Source organism: Ailuropoda melanoleuca, chromosome X, assembly GCF_002007445.2.
Source record: "Ailuropoda melanoleuca isolate Jingjing chromosome X, ASM200744v2, whole genome shotgun sequence".
NCBI classification, from domain to species: domain Eukaryota; kingdom Metazoa; phylum Chordata; class Mammalia; order Carnivora; family Ursidae; genus Ailuropoda; species Ailuropoda melanoleuca.
This window is the reverse complement of record NC_048238.1, coordinates 111,149,808-111,165,590: the sequence shown is the minus strand read 5'-3', so window position 1 is coordinate 111,165,590 and position 15,783 is coordinate 111,149,808. Positions and strand designations below refer to the sequence as shown.

The window sequence follows — 15,783 nt, the reverse complement described above, 5'->3', positions numbered from 1 at the left end:
AATGAGAAATTTTTTTTTTTTTTTTTTTTTTTTTTTTTTTTTTTTTTTTTTTTTTTTTTTTTTTTTTTTTTTTTTTTTTGCTGGAGGGCGCCTTGACGCCTCCCTTCGCCGCCGCGCTGGGCTTCTCTTTATCTTCTACCGCCTCACCTTCTGCCGGCTCTGGACCCTCACTCCTACTTTCCTGGGCACAGAGTGGGCGGGAGGTACCCAGGACCTCTGGAGAGGACAAGGTGGAAAAAGTGGGGTATGTCAGCACCATGGATAGGAAATAGGCGCGGAAGGGGCGGGCGGTTTCAGGACCACGGACAGCGGGCTTGGAGCTGGCCCCGGGTGGGCCCCCTCGGTGCTCTCCCTTGGCCCGCCCTCCCCCACCCGCCTCCGGGGTTGTGACGGGCAGGAGAAGGGGGCCGGCCCCAGTAATGGGCTAGCTTGTGCAAACGCCTGGATTCAAGTTTTGCCCTCCTTCTGACTTGAGTAATCCCATCGCGGGACTTTGGTAGCCCTGTCTGTGAACTGAGACAGGACAAGACACCTTACAAAGGCCCAGCAGCTTTCTGGATCCTTATGATTGGGTGGGGCTGAGGGGTGGGACTGCTGGAACCTTTCGTTTGTGAAAGGTCATGGGTAGGTGTGTGGGTGTTGGGGGGTATGGCTGAAGGTTTGTGACAAAACATGAGTATTTGTGTATGCTCGTGAGTTGCACAGACTGTATATTTTGTGTGTATGGAAGTGTGTAGTTGTTATTGACAAAGTGTGGGTATTCTTGAGTGATTTTGATTTCCTATATGCGTATGTTTGTGAGTCTCTGTAAGTGTTACTTATTGGTCAGGATTGTGAAGGTCTGCAGGTATTTGACTGCTAGCATTTGATTATAGTGGGTCATGTGTGCGTGTGAGTTGGGGCCACATGTGAATACTCATTTGCGCGTGGGGTGTGTGTTACCATGATGATGTTTATCTTGAACCTGCTCCTTCCTTGGTAGTTCCAATCCTTTCTCCCTCACCTTGCCACCTTTGTCTCTGAGCCTGGAACTGGAGGAGGCCAGTGTCACTGAAAGATGAGCTGGGGGCTGGCAGTGGGGAAGACTGTCTATGCCAGGAATGGGACAGAGGCTGAGGGAGGTGGGCTTGGAAGGTACCTGGCTTTGGGGGAAGGCAGCTGAGGGTTTGGAGGAGGTAGAGAGGGACGGACAGAACAAAGGCTGTGGATGTCCCCTTAGATATGGAGGTCCATGCTGTCATGCCTGTGCCGACTCTGGTTACAGACAAGCCGCCTGTATCCAACCAGGCCCAGATATACAGAAGGGGCAGAGACCCCAAGAGGACACATAGGAGGTGTACAAGGTGTACACACACACACACACACACAAGCGAGGGGTTTAGACACAAAGGAACAGAGTCATGCACACAGACGGAGGCAGGTGTACAATAGTGAATGCAAGCACGCACACACAGAGCCTTCAGATGTACTCTGGCGAGACACACCCATGTACAGACACACTGCCAGGCAAACATATTGCAGGCAGTACATCCAGGAGCATTTACACGTCTGCCTGGATTCACACTTTTGCACACTTACATATATTTGTCCTCCTTCCCCTTCGTCTCCTCTTGGTGTCTTTTCAGGCCTTACCCTGGGCACCAGCCTGGCCTGAGCTGCTACCACCCTGGCTGGGCCATCTGGCCGGGTGTGTCTGTGTGTGGAGGGGCAGGGAGAATTTGGAGAAAGGGAGGAGTGAGGAGAGAGAAGTGGGCTGCTCTGGGCACTGGCCGGCACTTGTTATTGACTCCAATACGACATAGTGGGTGGCCTGGTGCCTTCCCCTTGGAACCTATCCTCCAGCTAGAACCGTCTCCCTCCTTGCCGCTTCAGGCCCCTTTGTCTCTTTTTCCGCTTCCTCCACTCAGTTGATTCTCCCCATCCCTTTCCCCAACCCAGTCACCGTCTCTTGCTCTTGGGCTGCCTGCACGGGTTCCTCCCCAGCTCAGGGCTCCCTCTACAGTGTCCCCAGGAAGCCTCCTCCTCTCTCTTGGGGGCCCTTAACGGAGGTCTTCCGCGGAGACAAAGCTTTCAGAGGCAGCACACTACTGCCCTCCCCGTCCTGCCTCCCTGCCTCCTCTCCCCTTCACACAGCCACCCAGGCCAGTGCCTGGCTCAGGCTCAGTCCTGCGCCGGGAAGCAGTAGCTCTGGCCTCTGCCCCAGGGAACTTGGTGGCCAGCGGGGAGGAAGGAAGGGGAGAAAGAGAGGACTGGCGTTAGCCCTGCAGGGGATGGAAACTCAGATGCAGCCAGGCCTTTGGGAGGGTTTCACGGGAGCGGGGGGAGCTGGGTCTGGAAGGCTGTGCCTGGGTAATTGAAAACACTGAGCTGTGCTAATTGGATTAGGAGGGAAGTGGGCTGGAGCAGGGGGGGAAGGTGCCCTGGATGCTGGGCTGCCTGTCCCCCCACCCTCTGAGGCACCCTGGGTGGAACGGGGGTCAGTTCTGCAGGCCCTACGGGGGGGGGGATGCGGGGGGTCTGTTCAAAGGGCAGTCCTTGTAAAAGGCACAGATTTCTCCCTGTCTGCGGAGAGCGGCAGCCCGGCCCCCTGTGGGCATGAACCCACCCTGAGACCAGTGATTGGGGCTGTGTCTTGACTGGCCACAATTCCAGCCTGGCATGTAACCCCCATGTTACACCACCCGTGGCCGGTTCCCTCCCTCCCCTTCCCCAGGAGTCTGCTGGGGCTTACTTCCGCGCAGCCATCGGGCCCCCTGCTGGGGCTCAGTGTCAGCATTTCTCTCCGCTCTCTCCCTTGCTGCCTGGATTTCTTAGATGAAGGATACCGTGGTAAGTTGGGGGAGGATGGGAGTGTTTCCCAGAAGGCCAGGGAGAGAGGGAAAGAGGGGTGCCAGCAAGTCCCCCTCCTGCATATGCTCCACCTACTCAGCTCTCCCCCTGAGCCCCGTGCACCACGTGGGTCGCTGTTCTTTCTGGCTCTCCGCACCTCGTCACCTGCGGGCCATCCTTGTTCTGTGTCTGCCCTGGCCTGGGGTTTCTTGCTCACTCTTCCGCTTCTTGCTGGTGCTCTTTCCTCTCTGCTCCCCTCTCTCCCTGGGACTTCCTGGTTTCTGTCGCTGGCTTCATCTCACTCTTAGATGTCTGTCTTTGTACTTTCTGTTGCTGTTCTGTCCTGTCTCTTTCTACCTTCGCACCATGTCCCCTTTTCTCCCTCTTTTCGTGGCCCACAAGCCTGTGGCTCTCTAGCTCCTTCTCCCCTCCCCCCCCACCCCTGTAGCCTTGGGGCTCTAAGGGCTTCCAAAGCCTGCTTCCCTCACAATGGGACAGGGGTTGAGGCTTTGAAACCAGCCAGACACCATCCTTACCAGTCTCTGTTTATCCTGTCCTTAGTGATGGAGCCACCTGTCATCACAGAACAGTCTCCACGGCGCCTGGTCGTCTTCCCCACAGATGACATCAGCCTCAAGTGTGAGGCCAGTGGCAAACCAGAAGTGCAGTGAGTGACCTTCACCTTCTAAGCCCTGTTGTTGGCTGCTGGTCTCTGCTTCTAGTCCTCACACCTCCTACGGTCAGCCAACTTCCGCACCCAGATGCCCCAGATCTCTCCCATCACCCTTGACCCTTGCCCTGCCCAGCCCATCCCCAGGGCCCCTGGCTGCGCACAGCCTGGCCTCTGGCCTGTTCCAGCCCCTGTCCTGGGTTCCAGGGCCTCGGGCCTCAGCCCTTGTCTGCCCACAGGTTCCGCTGGACTCGGGACGGCGTCCACTTCAAACCCAAGGAGGAACTGGGTGTGACCGTGCACCAGGCCCCGCGTTCCGGCTCCTTCACCATCACCGGCAACAACAGCAACTTTGCCCAGAGGTTCCAGGGCATCTACCGCTGCTTTGCCAGCAATAAGCTGGGCACAGCCATGTCCCATGAGATCCAGCTCATGGCCGAGGGTGCGAGGCGCTGCAGGGGCCTGGGAGGGCCTGGGGCACATGCGAGGGTCCCCGAACTGGTCTCAGGGAGCTGGCATGGGAGTCCAGGCTGGGAGCCGGGCACCCCCAGCTGGCAGTTTAGTGTATGGAAGAGACTGGGGCCCTGCCAGCCGCAGCCACCTTCGTCCTTCGCTCCCCAGCAATGTCCTCCTCCTGTGCTTTGTCCTTTTCTTTGCCGTCTTTCTGGTCACCTGTAGCTCCCCTTTCTCGAGTCTCCCTCCGGGCTTTGTCCTGTCTTGGCTTCGGGGCCAGCCTCATGGCTCCCGCACGAGGGCTTGGGTTTATTGAGCTGCCTCATTCCTCCCTCCGGTCTGCTCTGTGTCTGGCTGAGTCACTGCTGGGGCTTGGCCTTCTGTCCCCCTCTTCCCCTCTGCCACTCTGCAGTCCCACCTCCTTCTCCATGGCTCTCAGGTCATCTCTTGCCACCTCCCCCATCACTCTGTGGCTTCTTTCCTCTGGTTTCCCTCCTCCCTGCTACCTCCTTCTCCACCTCCAACCTGGCCCTCCATCTCCCTCCTCGCTGCTCTCCAGCTCTGTCTTTATCTGTGCCGTCCTCTCCCTGGGGTTTTCCATCTGCATCCCATCCTCCCTGAGCTTTCTGCCTCCGGAGCATGCTCCTCTCTCCTCTCCACCCCTTTGGTTACCTTGGGAACTGTTGCCATGGTTTCTGTGTCAGGATGATGGAAGGGTCTGTGACTCCCACATCCTCCCACAGCTCCCCTCCCCCATCACTGCACCACAGCCTCCCCGCCCCATCTTAGGCCTCTGGGTGGGAGCTGAGAATTGTGAAGGGTTAACCCTTCACAGCCATCTGGTCTTCCGCCCAGCCTCTCCTCTGCATGCGGTGGGTCTGGGTCGGAGCCTTGGGCCCACAAAGGTCCCGGAGTCTCTGCCTCCTCATAATGGGAACTCCCTCACGACCTGGCCCTCCCATGCCCTTGGCCATCCTTCCTGCTCTCCCCTGCCCTGCCCTGCCCTGCCCTGCCCTGCCCTGAGCCGGAGGAGACTTGGGAGCCATAGTGCCAGCCTCTCTGTCCCTTCTAGGTGCCCCCAAGTGGCCGAAAGAGACAGTGAAGCCTGTGGAGGTGGAGGAAGGGGAGTCGGTGATTCTGCCTTGCCACCCGCCGCCCAGTGCCGAGCCGCTCCGGATCTACTGGATGAATAGCAGTGGGTGCCCATAAGGGGCTGCTGACTGGGGTGAAGGTGGTAGTGGGTGTGTCCTCCTGGAGGGGGGGCCTGACCTTTGCCTCCTTGCCCCCTGCCCAACCCCCGCAGAGATCTTGCACATCAAGCAGGATGAGCGGGTGACAATGGGCCAGAACGGCAATCTCTACTTTGCCAACGTTCTCACCTCGGACAACCACTCAGACTACATCTGCCATGCCCACTTCCCCGGCACCCGTACCATCATTCAGAAGGAACCCATTGACCTCCGGGTCAAGGCCAGTGAGTCCCGCCCGCCTTCTCTCTCGCCCTCAGACGCGGCCCATCCCAAAGATCAGATGACTTGCACCCTGTCCAGACCCCTTCCCAGGAGGCGAGAACAGAGATGGGGCCCTCCCTGTATGACAGAGGAGGAAACCAGCCCCCGGGCCTCGCAGGGGAGGCACCTAGCCTGGTAACTTCGTGGGTGGAGTGAAGAGTGGGCCATGCCACCCACTTCCTTTCTCCTCACAGCCAACAGCATGATTGACAGGAAGCCACGCCTGCTCTTCCCCACCAACTCCAGCAGCCACCTGGTAGCCTTGCAGGGGCAGCCACTGGTCCTGGAATGCATCGCTGAGGGCTTGTGAGTCTGGGTGCCCCAGGCGGGCGTGGGCAGATCCAGGGACCTCTGTCATGGGACCGAGCTGATCAGCCTTGTGCTCTCTCCAATGCGCTCTCCCCTGCCTTGGCCTCCCTCCACCATGGCCCCGGGCAGCCCCACCCCCACCATCAAGTGGCTGCGCCCGAGTGGCCCCATGCCAGCTGACCGAGTCACCTACCAGAATCACAACAAGACCCTGCAGCTGCTGAACGTGATGGAGGAGGACGATGGCGAGTACCGGTGCCTGGCTGAGAACTCACTGGGCAGCGACCGGCACACCTACTACATCACCGTGGAGGGTACGCTGCCTGCACTGGGTGGCACCGGCTCCCAGGAACGACCTCCCGGGACGGCAGTCTGCGGTGCCCACTGGGCGGCGGGGGGCAGGGTCTGGGTCCGGGCAAGCGCGGGCTGCCGACTCAGGGCTGCCCTCCTCCCCTTCGCAGCTGCCCCCTACTGGCTCCACAAGCCCCAGAGCCATTTGTATGGGCCAGGAGAGACCGCCCGCCTGGACTGCCAAGTGCAGGGAAGGCCCCAACCGGAAGTCACCTGGAGAATCAACGGGATTCCTGTAGAGGGTGAGTGGGGCCTCAGGCAGGGGCAGGGAGTGTCGGGGAGCCCCGGGGAGGACGGGGAGGGTGACGAGGGGCCTCAGCGTGCCTCACTGCTCTGCCCTGGGCCCGTGGGCCCCCCTGCTGCTCATGCAGAACTGGCCAAAGACCAGAAGTACCGGATCCAGCGTGGGGCCCTGATCCTGAGCAATGTGCAGCCCAGCGACACGATGGTGACACAGTGCGAAGCCCGCAACCGGCATGGACTCCTGCTGGCCAATGCCTACATCTATGTTGTTCGTGAGTAACCCGTCTGTCCTGCAGCCCGCCAGGCAAGGCCACTGGACTGACTTAGCCAACAGCTGCTTTGTCTACCACGGCTGCCTTTCTCCTCGCCGGGGTCCTTCACCCGACCTCTCGCCCACCTTCATCAATAGCGTGGGGTGGGGGTGGGGGGTGGTGGCATGGAGGAAGGGCAGGGTCTTGCCACCATATACAGATGACAGAGTGGCTTCAGAGCGTGCTCTGGCCCACCGCATGTCACTGAGTGGAGGCCTACCCTGGCCAGGGTGTGCCTGAGGCCAGCCTGGTGGCTGCTCTCCCGGAGCCTCAGGGAACACGGGGATGGGCCAGGAGGGCTTTCAGGAAGACGTGGGCTGTCAGTGGTGTCTCAAGTAATTGGTCAGACTTGGGTGTTTGGGATGGGAGGGGTGTCTGGGGAACGTTGGAAGGCAGGCTCAGCCTGGGGGCAGGGAAGCAATATGGGCAGGACTGCTAGGGACCTGAGCATCCCCCCCGAGCCCTCCTGGGAGAGGCTGCCCTGCTGAGCCTCGTGCCTGCCCTGACGGCTTGTGGACCCTCACCCTACCCTGAGCCCTGCCCTGTCCTCCGTAACTACTTGTCCCCAGAGCTTCCGGCCAAGATCCTGACCCCAGACAACGAGACCTACGTGGCGGTCGAGGGCAGCACTGCCTATCTTCTGTGCAAGGCTTTTGGAGCCCCTGTGCCCAGTGTCCAGTGGTGAGTGAGCCCTTCCCAACGGGGGCACCTCTAAGCCGTCTTCTGGCCCAGGGATCTGGGGAGGGCAGGACACCCAGCCGGGTGGGGTCTGAGCCGGGCCTGCCTTGCTCACACTAGGCTCGACAAGGAAGGGAAGACGGTGCTACAGGACGAACGCTTCTTCCCCTACACCAATGGGACCCTGGGCATCCGGGACCTCCAGGCCAATGACACTGGCCACTACTTCTGCCAGGCTGCCAATGACCAGAACAATGTGACCGTTGTGGCTAACCTGCAGGTCAAAGGTCAGGTGATAACCGCCGCCCCCCCCCCTCAGCCGATGTAATCAGCAACACCTTCACAAGGGAGGGTTAGGGTCTCTGGAGGACACTGGAGTGACTCTCCCTTTCCTTCATTGTCCTCAGATGCCACTCAGATCACACAGGGGCCTCAGAGTGCAATCGAGAAGAAAGGCTCAAAAGTGACTTTCACGTGCGAGGCCTCCTTTGACCCCTCCTTGCAGCACAGCATCACCTGGCGAGGAGACGGTCGAAACCTCCAGGAGTTTGGGGACAGTGACAAGTGCGGGCCCAGCCCCAACCTGGGCCTGGTGGAAGGGGGCAGAGTGGGGAAAGCAGGGTGTCCAGACCTCCTGGCCTCATGCATGGGGGAGCACTCTTGCATTGAGCAGGGAGGTTCTGGTGAGAGGGAGGGGAGGGGAACAGTACAAAAGGACAAGCATGCCCCCCCACCCCCTCCAGGTACTTCATAGAGGACGGGCGCCTGGTCATCCACAGTCTGGACTACAGTGACCAGGGCAACTACAGCTGCGTGGCTGGCACCGAGCTGGACGTGGTGGAGAGCAGGGCAGAGCTCCTGGTGGTGGGTGAGTCCTACAGTGGTGTTGGGCTCATAGCCCAGAGGCATGGGGGGCACAGGCCCTCTTGAGCCGGGGAGCGGGGTGCTCAGCTGGCGTGTGGCCCAGAGAGTCCACCCTCCGTGACCCTCAGGGAGCCCCGGGCCGGTGCCTCAGCTGGAGCTGTCTGACCGCCACCTGCTGAAGCAGAGCCAGGTGCGCCTGTCTTGGAGCCCCGCCGACGACCATAACGCCCCCATTGAGAGTAAGAGGCCCGAGCGTGGCGTGCCCCCACCACCGCCCTACTGCCGCCCCCGGTAGCCTTCCCTCCTTGTGGGACCGCCCTCCTCCTGGGCCTACGGCTCTGTGACCGCCCCCCTCACTGGGGCATGCACCTGTGTTTGGGGCTCACAGTTCCTCATGGGACTCTGAAGTTGCCTGTCGCCTTGGGCACTCCCTCCCCCACTCAGGAAGAGCCGGACTTGTAGCCCCATTTACCTCCCCCCCATAAGCCACACACCGAATCACCGGTTCACTTCTTGGCAGAGTATGACATTGAATTTGAAGACAAGGAGATGGCGCCTCAGGAATGGTATAGTCTGGGCAAGGTGCCCGGGAACCAGACCTCCACCACCCTCAAGCTATCGCCCTATGTGCACTACACCTTTAGGGTTACTGCCATCAACAAGTACGGCCCTGGAGAGCCCAGCCCAGCCTCCGAGACTGTGGTCACACCTGAGGCAGGTGAGCCACCGGTCCTACAAGGGGAAGAGGTGACCTGCCCGAGCCTCTCTGCTTCTAGGTTTCCAGTGGGAGTTGGGAGGCAGGGTTCTCTCAGAGCTGCTGGCTCCTGGCTTCCGGGGCCAGGAAGGGCCCTTCCTTCCTTGGGTCTTGGCCTTCACAGCCTCGGCAGGAGCCCACAGCTTTGATGTGGTAACACATTACTTTCCAGCCCCAGAGAAGAACCCTGTGGACGTGAAGGGGGAAGGGAACGAGACCAGCAACATGGTCATCACTTGGAAGGTGAGGGGCCCCGGGCGGAGCATGCCCCAGGACATCAGGCCAGGATCCAGGTGTCGGCTGCTCCCCCTGGCTGTGCGAAGGGCCAGAGGATGATAGGAGATGAGACTGGGCTCGGCGGTGGGCCAAAGAAGGGGGTGCTCTTGGCCGACCAGCTCCTCTTCTGCTTACCTCCCTCTAGCCCCTTAGGTGGATGGACTGGAATGCCCCCCAGGTTCAGTACCGTGTCCAGTGGCGCCCTCAGGGGACTCGGGGTACCTGGCAGGAACAGATCGTGAGCGACCCCCTCCTGGTTGTGTCTAACACCTCCACCTTTGTGCCTTATGAGATCAAAGTCCAGTCCGTCAACAGCCAGGGCAAGGGCCCTGAGCCCCAGATTACCATTGGCTACTCGGGGGAAGACTGTGAGTATTGGGCTGGCCTTGCCCACAGCGGGTGGAGACTGCATGCCCCTGCGAGGCCCCCACCCCTCCCTCCATGCTGGGGCTCTCAATAGAGCATTTCTTAGGAGTAAGGGCGTTTTCTTCCATAAGCAAAGTGTCCTCATGAAAGTACAGAAGCTTATCATCGTTACCCTCTATTTTTCAAGTTGGCAGCTGGTGATTCCAATTGTGTCAGTCAGTGCTGTCTTTTCCCGCAGTCCAGGATACAGTCCAGGATCCCCCATCAAGTCTAGTTGTTCTGCACCTTTCCTTTCCTTGCATCTGGAACATTACCAGACATTAATTTTGATCACCTGGACAAGATCTTTTCTCCTTGCAACGCAATGCGTACGCCCTGCCCCCATATAGTACCTAAGTCCATCTTCCTTCTGCAGGAGGGTTCTGGGCTGGCCTCTGGATGCCACAGGCCCTCACCCGTGTCACCGGCTGTTTTCAGACCCCCAGGCAAGCCCTGAGCTGGAAGGCGTCAAGATCCTCAACTCGAGTGCCGTGCTGGTCAGGTGGTGGCCCGTAGACCCAGCCCAGGTCAAGGGCCACCTCCGAGGATACAACGTAAGGAAGGGTTCAAGGCATAGGGGTGGGAGGATCCCCAGGGTGGGGTGTGAGGCCACCTGGAGTAGCAGCATTTGGGGTGGGCCTCTGCCCCCTGCGAACTGCTCTCCCAGAAGTCCTTGAGGTGGGAGGAAAGGGTCCCCGTCGAGGGCAGTGGGAAGTATGCACCGAGGGTGTGCGCTGCTGGACGCCTTCTGCCCCTGTGGGGTCTCCTGCCCCCCCTGCAGGTGACATACTGGTGGGAGGGCAGTCAGAGGAAGCACAGCAAAAGGCACGCCCACAAAAGCCACGTGCTGGTGCCCGCCAACACGACCAGTGCCGTCCTGGGAGGCCTGCGGCCCTACAGCTCCTACCGTCTGGAGGTGCAGGCCTTTAATGGCCGAGGACTGGGGCCCGCCAGCGAGATGACCTTCAGGACCCCAGAGGGAGGTGAGACTTGGNCCGCCCCCCGCCCTGCCCCCCACCCCAGGCGGGCCCGGGCAAGGACCTGCCGCTCGTCTCTGTGCCCCACAGTGCCTGGCCACCCTGAGGCATTGCACCTGGAGTGCCAGTCGGACACCAGCCTGCTGTTGCACTGGCAGCCCCCGCTCAGCCACAACGGCGTGCTCACTGGCTACGTGCTCTCCTATCACCCTCGTGCGTGTGTCGTGGGCCCTGCGTCCCAGGCCGGCATGGTCGAGAAATAGAGGGGAGCTGGGGGGTAGGCAGAGCTGGAAGCCACAGCCAACTCCCTGCCTCTCCTCGCAGTGGATGACGGGGACAAGGAGCAGCTGTCCTTTGACCTTCCGGACCCCGAGCTGCGGACGCACAACCTGACCAACCTCAGCCCCCACCTGCGGTACCGCTTCCAGCTGCAGGCCACCACGAAGGAGGGCCCCGGAGAGGCCATTGTGCGGGAGGGAGGCACCATGGCCTTATCCGGTGAGCTGGAGGGGCTGAGGAGGCCCCAGCAGACGGCCAGGCCCAGGAGGGCCAGCCTCGGGCCTCCTTGAGGACCCACAACCTCCTCTTGCTCCCCAGGGACCCCGGATTTTGGCAACATCTCGGCCATGGCCGGCGAGAATTACAGCGTGGTCTCCTGGGTTCCCAAGGAGGGCCAGTGCAACTTTGGGTTCCAGATCTGGTTCAAAGCCCTGGGGGGTGAGCACAAAAGGGGCCCCAGGGGGTGGCATGGGACTGGGCTGCTGCATGGCACTCCTGCTGAGGCCTGCTGCCCTCGCCCCTGCAGACGAGAAGATGAGCCCTCATCTGCCACCACAGTATGTCAGCTACAACCAGAGCTCCTACACGCAGTGGGACCTGCAGCCCGACACCGACTATGAGATCCACCTGCTCAAGGAGAGGGTGCTCCTTAAGGTGGCCGTGAAGACCAACGGCACCGGTGAGGCTTCCGTCCACCCCAGCGTGCCTGCCACTGCCCCAGGCCCCATGGCATGGCTCCACTGTCCTCCTGGAATCTGGGTGCTGCTTGGCCTGTGATGGAGAAGTCCAGGCCCCTGAAATGGCCCCTTTCTGTTTTAACTGTTTTCGGGGCAGTCATCTTTGCAGAAGGTGCCCCCCAAGTGTCAGTTTCACACATGCTTTAGCCCCAGGTCATCACCACCACCCCCGGCCCCTCTGGGAGTGGGTGTCTCGCTTGGGCCCAGGCTCAGTGTCCTCCTGACGCCCCCCCCCAGGCCGTGTGAGGCTCCCTGCCGCTGGCTTCGCCGCTGAGGGCTGGTTCATCGGCTTCATCAGCGCCGTCATTCTCTTGTTCCTTGTCTTGCTCATCCTCTGCTTTATCAAACGCAGCAAAGGTGGCAAATACTCAGGTAACCCCTGGCCTGGGGCTCAGGAGAGGGTGGTAGAGCTTCTACAAGTCCTCCTTGGTCCCTGAGCCTCTGGCAGGATGGCAGGGGCATGTGGGGGAAGGCAGGGGCCCCGAAGGGAGCTTCTGTGCAGACCAGCAGCAAATGGCACTCAGGCCCACGTGGGGTGAGTGGTATACCTTGAAGGCTTCTTGGCTTCACTGGGAGCACAGAGGGGGGGCCTCACCAGTGTCTCCAACCTGGGGATGGAGCCCAGTGTCCAGAGTTAGGCAGGGGTGGGAGAGAAAGCCGGGCCTTCTCTGTGTCTGTGTCTCCAGTGAAGGATAAGGAGGACACCCAGGTGGACTCCGAGGCCCGGCCGATGAAGGACGAGACCTTCGGCGAGTACAGGTGAGCTGGGGGTAAGAGCCGGGGCCAGCCGGCCGCCAAGCACCACCCTCGCTTTCATATCTGACCCTGTCTCTCTCTCTTCTCTGTGCTGCTGGGTGATGTCAGGTCCCTGGAGAGGTAAGACGGGGGTGGTGGGAAGATACTGTCAGAGCCTGATGGCAGGGGCCCTCCCGCGGACAGTGTGTCTGGGAGTGCCATTGGCCGCCCGCCGCTTGCTGGGGGCTCTGCACTCCCCCAGCCTTCTGGCCCAGCAGCTCCCTCTTTCAGGGAGAAGTCAGCATGCCCCAGCTGGTCCCCACACTGACACCCAGTTTCTGGGCCTACCTGTCACTGCCCCCCGGTCCGTGTCGCGCTCACCTACAGGCTGAGTGACCACTTGTTTTCTCGCGGCCCCTGGGATTCCAGGCATGCCCACGCTTTGCCCCTCTGGTGGTGTGCACACCACCTGCCCTCCTGGGTGCGCGTCAAGGATGAGAACTTCTTAAAGACCCCAGTGCATTCAGAGCAAATGAAAGGCAGATGGAACCTGGGTCCTGCCCTCCAGCCGGGCCTCCTCCATCAGGCCAGCATCCGCCAGCTCCTGCTGGGCTCCACTGGGCAGCCTCCCACTCCCTCCTGCCCTCTGCCCCTACAGCGACAACGAGGAGAAGGCCTTTGGCAGCAGCCAGCCATCCCTCAATGGAGACATCAAGCCCCTGGGCAGTGACGACAGCCTGGCTGACTATGGGGGCAGCGTGGACGTCCAATTCAATGAGGACGGCTCCTTCATTGGCCAATACAGCGGCAAGAAGGAGAAGGAGGCGGCAGGAGGCAATGACAGCTCAGGGGCCGCCTCCCCCATCAACCCTGCCGGGGCCCTTGAGTAGTGCATTCTAGCCAGGCAAGGCCAGGCAGGGCCAAGGCCAGGGCCGGGCTACAGGGGAGTCAGAGGCCAAGACCCCCAAGCCCAGCACCTGTGCTGACCTCGGCACTGAGGCTCCGTCCACTCCCTACCAGGCCTCGGCCCCACCCTGTGGCCCTGGGCCTCTGGGAGGCTTGAAGTTGGGGGCAGAGGAGAGGAACTCACTGCCTCTAATCCCCTTCTGACTACCCGGTCCCCACTTTATTGCCAAAACCCAGCTGCACCCCTTCTTGGGCACGCACTGCTTTGTTCCAGCTTGGGGGCCCGTCACCCACACGTCAGGAGCCTTCCCGTGCTGCCTCGTCAGCCTTTGGGTCATGGTTGGGCAGAGAAAAAGGGGCGGCCGCTTTTCGGACAGCCTGGCTGGGACGAGGGACAGAACTCGGTGTCCCCACCATTTGCTCCAGCCAGGATGGGAGCTGGGCAAGCTGGCCACGGGTGCAGGGGAGGCCATCTGGAGAGCCCAGAGTCCTCACCTGCCAGCGTCACCCTCATCGGCACCTTCCTCCCACGGCCTGCCCAACCCCGCGGCCGGCTTCCAGGAGCTCTGTACACATGCTGCCTTTGGTGCCCACCAGACAACATCCAAGTGGCCTCTGTCACTGCCAGGGTGTGGGGCAGGCACACTTCCCTGCTGCCCCTGCCACCGCCTGCAGCCCAGGACCCTCTAGCCACCCCACCCGGTCCGAGTAGTGCCCCTCCTCAGCCTCCCCTGCCCCTCAACCTTGGGAATGTAAATACACCGTGACTTTGAAAGTTTGTGCCCTCGCCTTTCCCCATATGCCACTAGTGTGTAGGCAGATGTCTGAGTCTCTAGGTGGTTTCTAGGTTTTATAGCAATTAGCTTTGATGATCCCATCCTAGGAAAAATAAAAACAGACACACAAAAAAGAAAGGAAAAAGGAAAGATTGGTTCTCCCAGCTCTGCTGCGCTCCTGCCTGGCAGCCAAGGTCTCCCTGTACGCCTTTGCTTGGTCTGTTGATGAGCCCTTTACAAAAAACAAAAATATATATATATGTACATAAATATCAGAATTATGACAGGCAAATAAAAACCTGTGAATGAAGAGGAACTGTCATCATTTTACTGAGCACGGTTCCCTTATGTGGACCCTCAGGGCTGACCAGCCTGCCTTGGGGATTTCTGAGTCCATCTGCCCCCCTGGCTCCCCAAGGTGAGGTCCCGTGCCTTCCGCACAGCTCAGTCGCAGTCTGTGTTTCATCTGTAACTGAGCAGAGAAAGCATCAGAAGAGAATTCCCCAGATTCCCACCTTCCCACTGCCAGATCAGTCCCCCAGCCATGGGCCTGAACCCTTTGATCTCCTGCCCCCGTGGCCGAGCTGCAGATGGTCAAGGTCAGCCCCTCTGCCCGGGGAATGGCTCCCAGTCCGTGAGCCGCTCAGGGATTGCTCTCCTCTGCATCTCTAAGTTTCCTGTCCCTGTTGATCAGTCCTGTGGGGAGACAAACGTGCTATCACAGCTTCCATCACTAAAAACACCCGTCCCTCCCACCGCACAGCCCTCCGGCTCTTGCCCTGTTTCTGTGCTTCCTCAAGACTTGCCTTTGCTCATCATTCTTGGTTAATCTCCAGCTGTGGCAGTCAGCATCCGCTTCTTGTCCCCAGGACCTGTGCGTATTTTGACCTAACAGTAGGCTTTTGCTCAGCCGAAGATCCATTTCCCGGTGTTCTTTTGCACCTAGGTGGGGCCAGGGGAATGGGAGTGGACGGGCGGGCTCTAGGCGGGGCCTTTCCCTGCCCCACTCCATCTCCTCGCTGGAACGCAAATGTCGGGCGGCCTGGGAGGAGCCAGCCTGGACCACTGAAGGGAAGCTGACTACCGGGGGTGGCTGTGCAGCAACACCAAGGGAGCCCGGGGTCCTGGCGATGGGGACCTGCCACCTTCCCAGACGTTGCTCTTGTTAAGTAGCCTCCATGCCTGGCACGAGCCCAGCTCGGGGCTTGAACTCACGACCCTGAGATCGAGACCTCAGCTGAGATTGAGAGTTGGACCCTTAACTGACTGAGCCACCCGGGTGCCCCAGACTTTGGGGCGCCTGGCTGGCTCGCTCAGTAGAGTGTGACTCTTGATCTTCAGGTTGTGAGTTCAAGCCCCACATCGTGTGTGGAGCCTACTTAAACATTTTTTTTTTAAATAAAGCAAGTTTAGGTTTACAGAAAAATTGAACAGAGTTCGTACACAGAGTCCTTCACTCCCCAACCTCAGCAGTTTTCACTCCTGTTAACATCTCGCACTGGTGTGGGATGCCTGCTACCACCAATGAGCCAGTTACGGTTTATTATTAACTAGAATCCACAGCTGACATTAGGGTTCACTCTCTGTGTTGTGTGTTCTATGGATTTGCAGAAACGTATAACGACACTGATCCCCATTTACGGTATCCTACAGAATTATTTTGCTGCTCCAGAGACGACCTCTCCTGTGGCATCAACCGTGTGGCTGTCTGTATCAGTT

At 60.0% G+C, this 15,783-nt stretch overlaps 1 protein-coding gene across 2 annotated transcripts in view; it reads left to right on the top strand.

The window, feature by feature from the left end:
• L1CAM (L1 cell adhesion molecule) overlaps positions 1–14,374 on the top strand; it is a 24,010-nt gene extending 9,636 nt beyond the window's left edge. Inside the window, exons 2-28 of one of the 2 annotated variants that reach the window (XM_034649420.1) lie at positions 2,815–2,829; positions 3,391–3,496; positions 3,739–3,941; positions 5,025–5,147; positions 5,256–5,426; positions 5,658–5,769; positions 5,902–6,086; positions 6,234–6,365; positions 6,495–6,638; positions 7,247–7,358; positions 7,476–7,642; positions 7,763–7,919; positions 8,099–8,223; positions 8,348–8,458; positions 8,740–8,937; positions 9,146–9,216; positions 9,395–9,617; positions 10,093–10,208; positions 10,436–10,637; positions 10,722–10,844; positions 10,956–11,129; positions 11,229–11,348; positions 11,437–11,589; positions 11,885–12,019; positions 12,334–12,406; positions 12,512–12,523; positions 13,041–14,374. In XM_034649420.1, the coding sequence (XP_034505311.1) occupies positions 3,393–3,496; positions 3,739–3,941; positions 5,025–5,147; positions 5,256–5,426; positions 5,658–5,769; positions 5,902–6,086; positions 6,234–6,365; positions 6,495–6,638; positions 7,247–7,358; positions 7,476–7,642; positions 7,763–7,919; positions 8,099–8,223; positions 8,348–8,458; positions 8,740–8,937; positions 9,146–9,216; positions 9,395–9,617; positions 10,093–10,208; positions 10,436–10,637; positions 10,722–10,844; positions 10,956–11,129; positions 11,229–11,348; positions 11,437–11,589; positions 11,885–12,019; positions 12,334–12,406; positions 12,512–12,523; positions 13,041–13,272 (3,678 nt within the window). In that variant the 5' untranslated portion in view covers positions 2,815–2,829; positions 3,391–3,392 and the 3' untranslated portion in view covers positions 13,273–14,374. The remainder of the gene's footprint in view (positions 1–2,814; positions 2,830–3,390; positions 3,497–3,738; positions 3,942–5,024; positions 5,148–5,255; positions 5,427–5,657; positions 5,770–5,901; positions 6,087–6,233; positions 6,366–6,494; positions 6,639–7,246; positions 7,359–7,475; positions 7,643–7,762; positions 7,920–8,098; positions 8,224–8,347; positions 8,459–8,739; positions 8,938–9,145; positions 9,217–9,394; positions 9,618–10,092; positions 10,209–10,435; positions 10,638–10,721; positions 10,845–10,955; positions 11,130–11,228; positions 11,349–11,436; positions 11,590–11,884; positions 12,020–12,333; positions 12,407–12,511; positions 12,524–13,040) is intronic. The other variant, XM_034649421.1, reaches the window with a different exon arrangement.
• Positions 14,375–15,783: the final 1,409 nt, after the last annotated feature.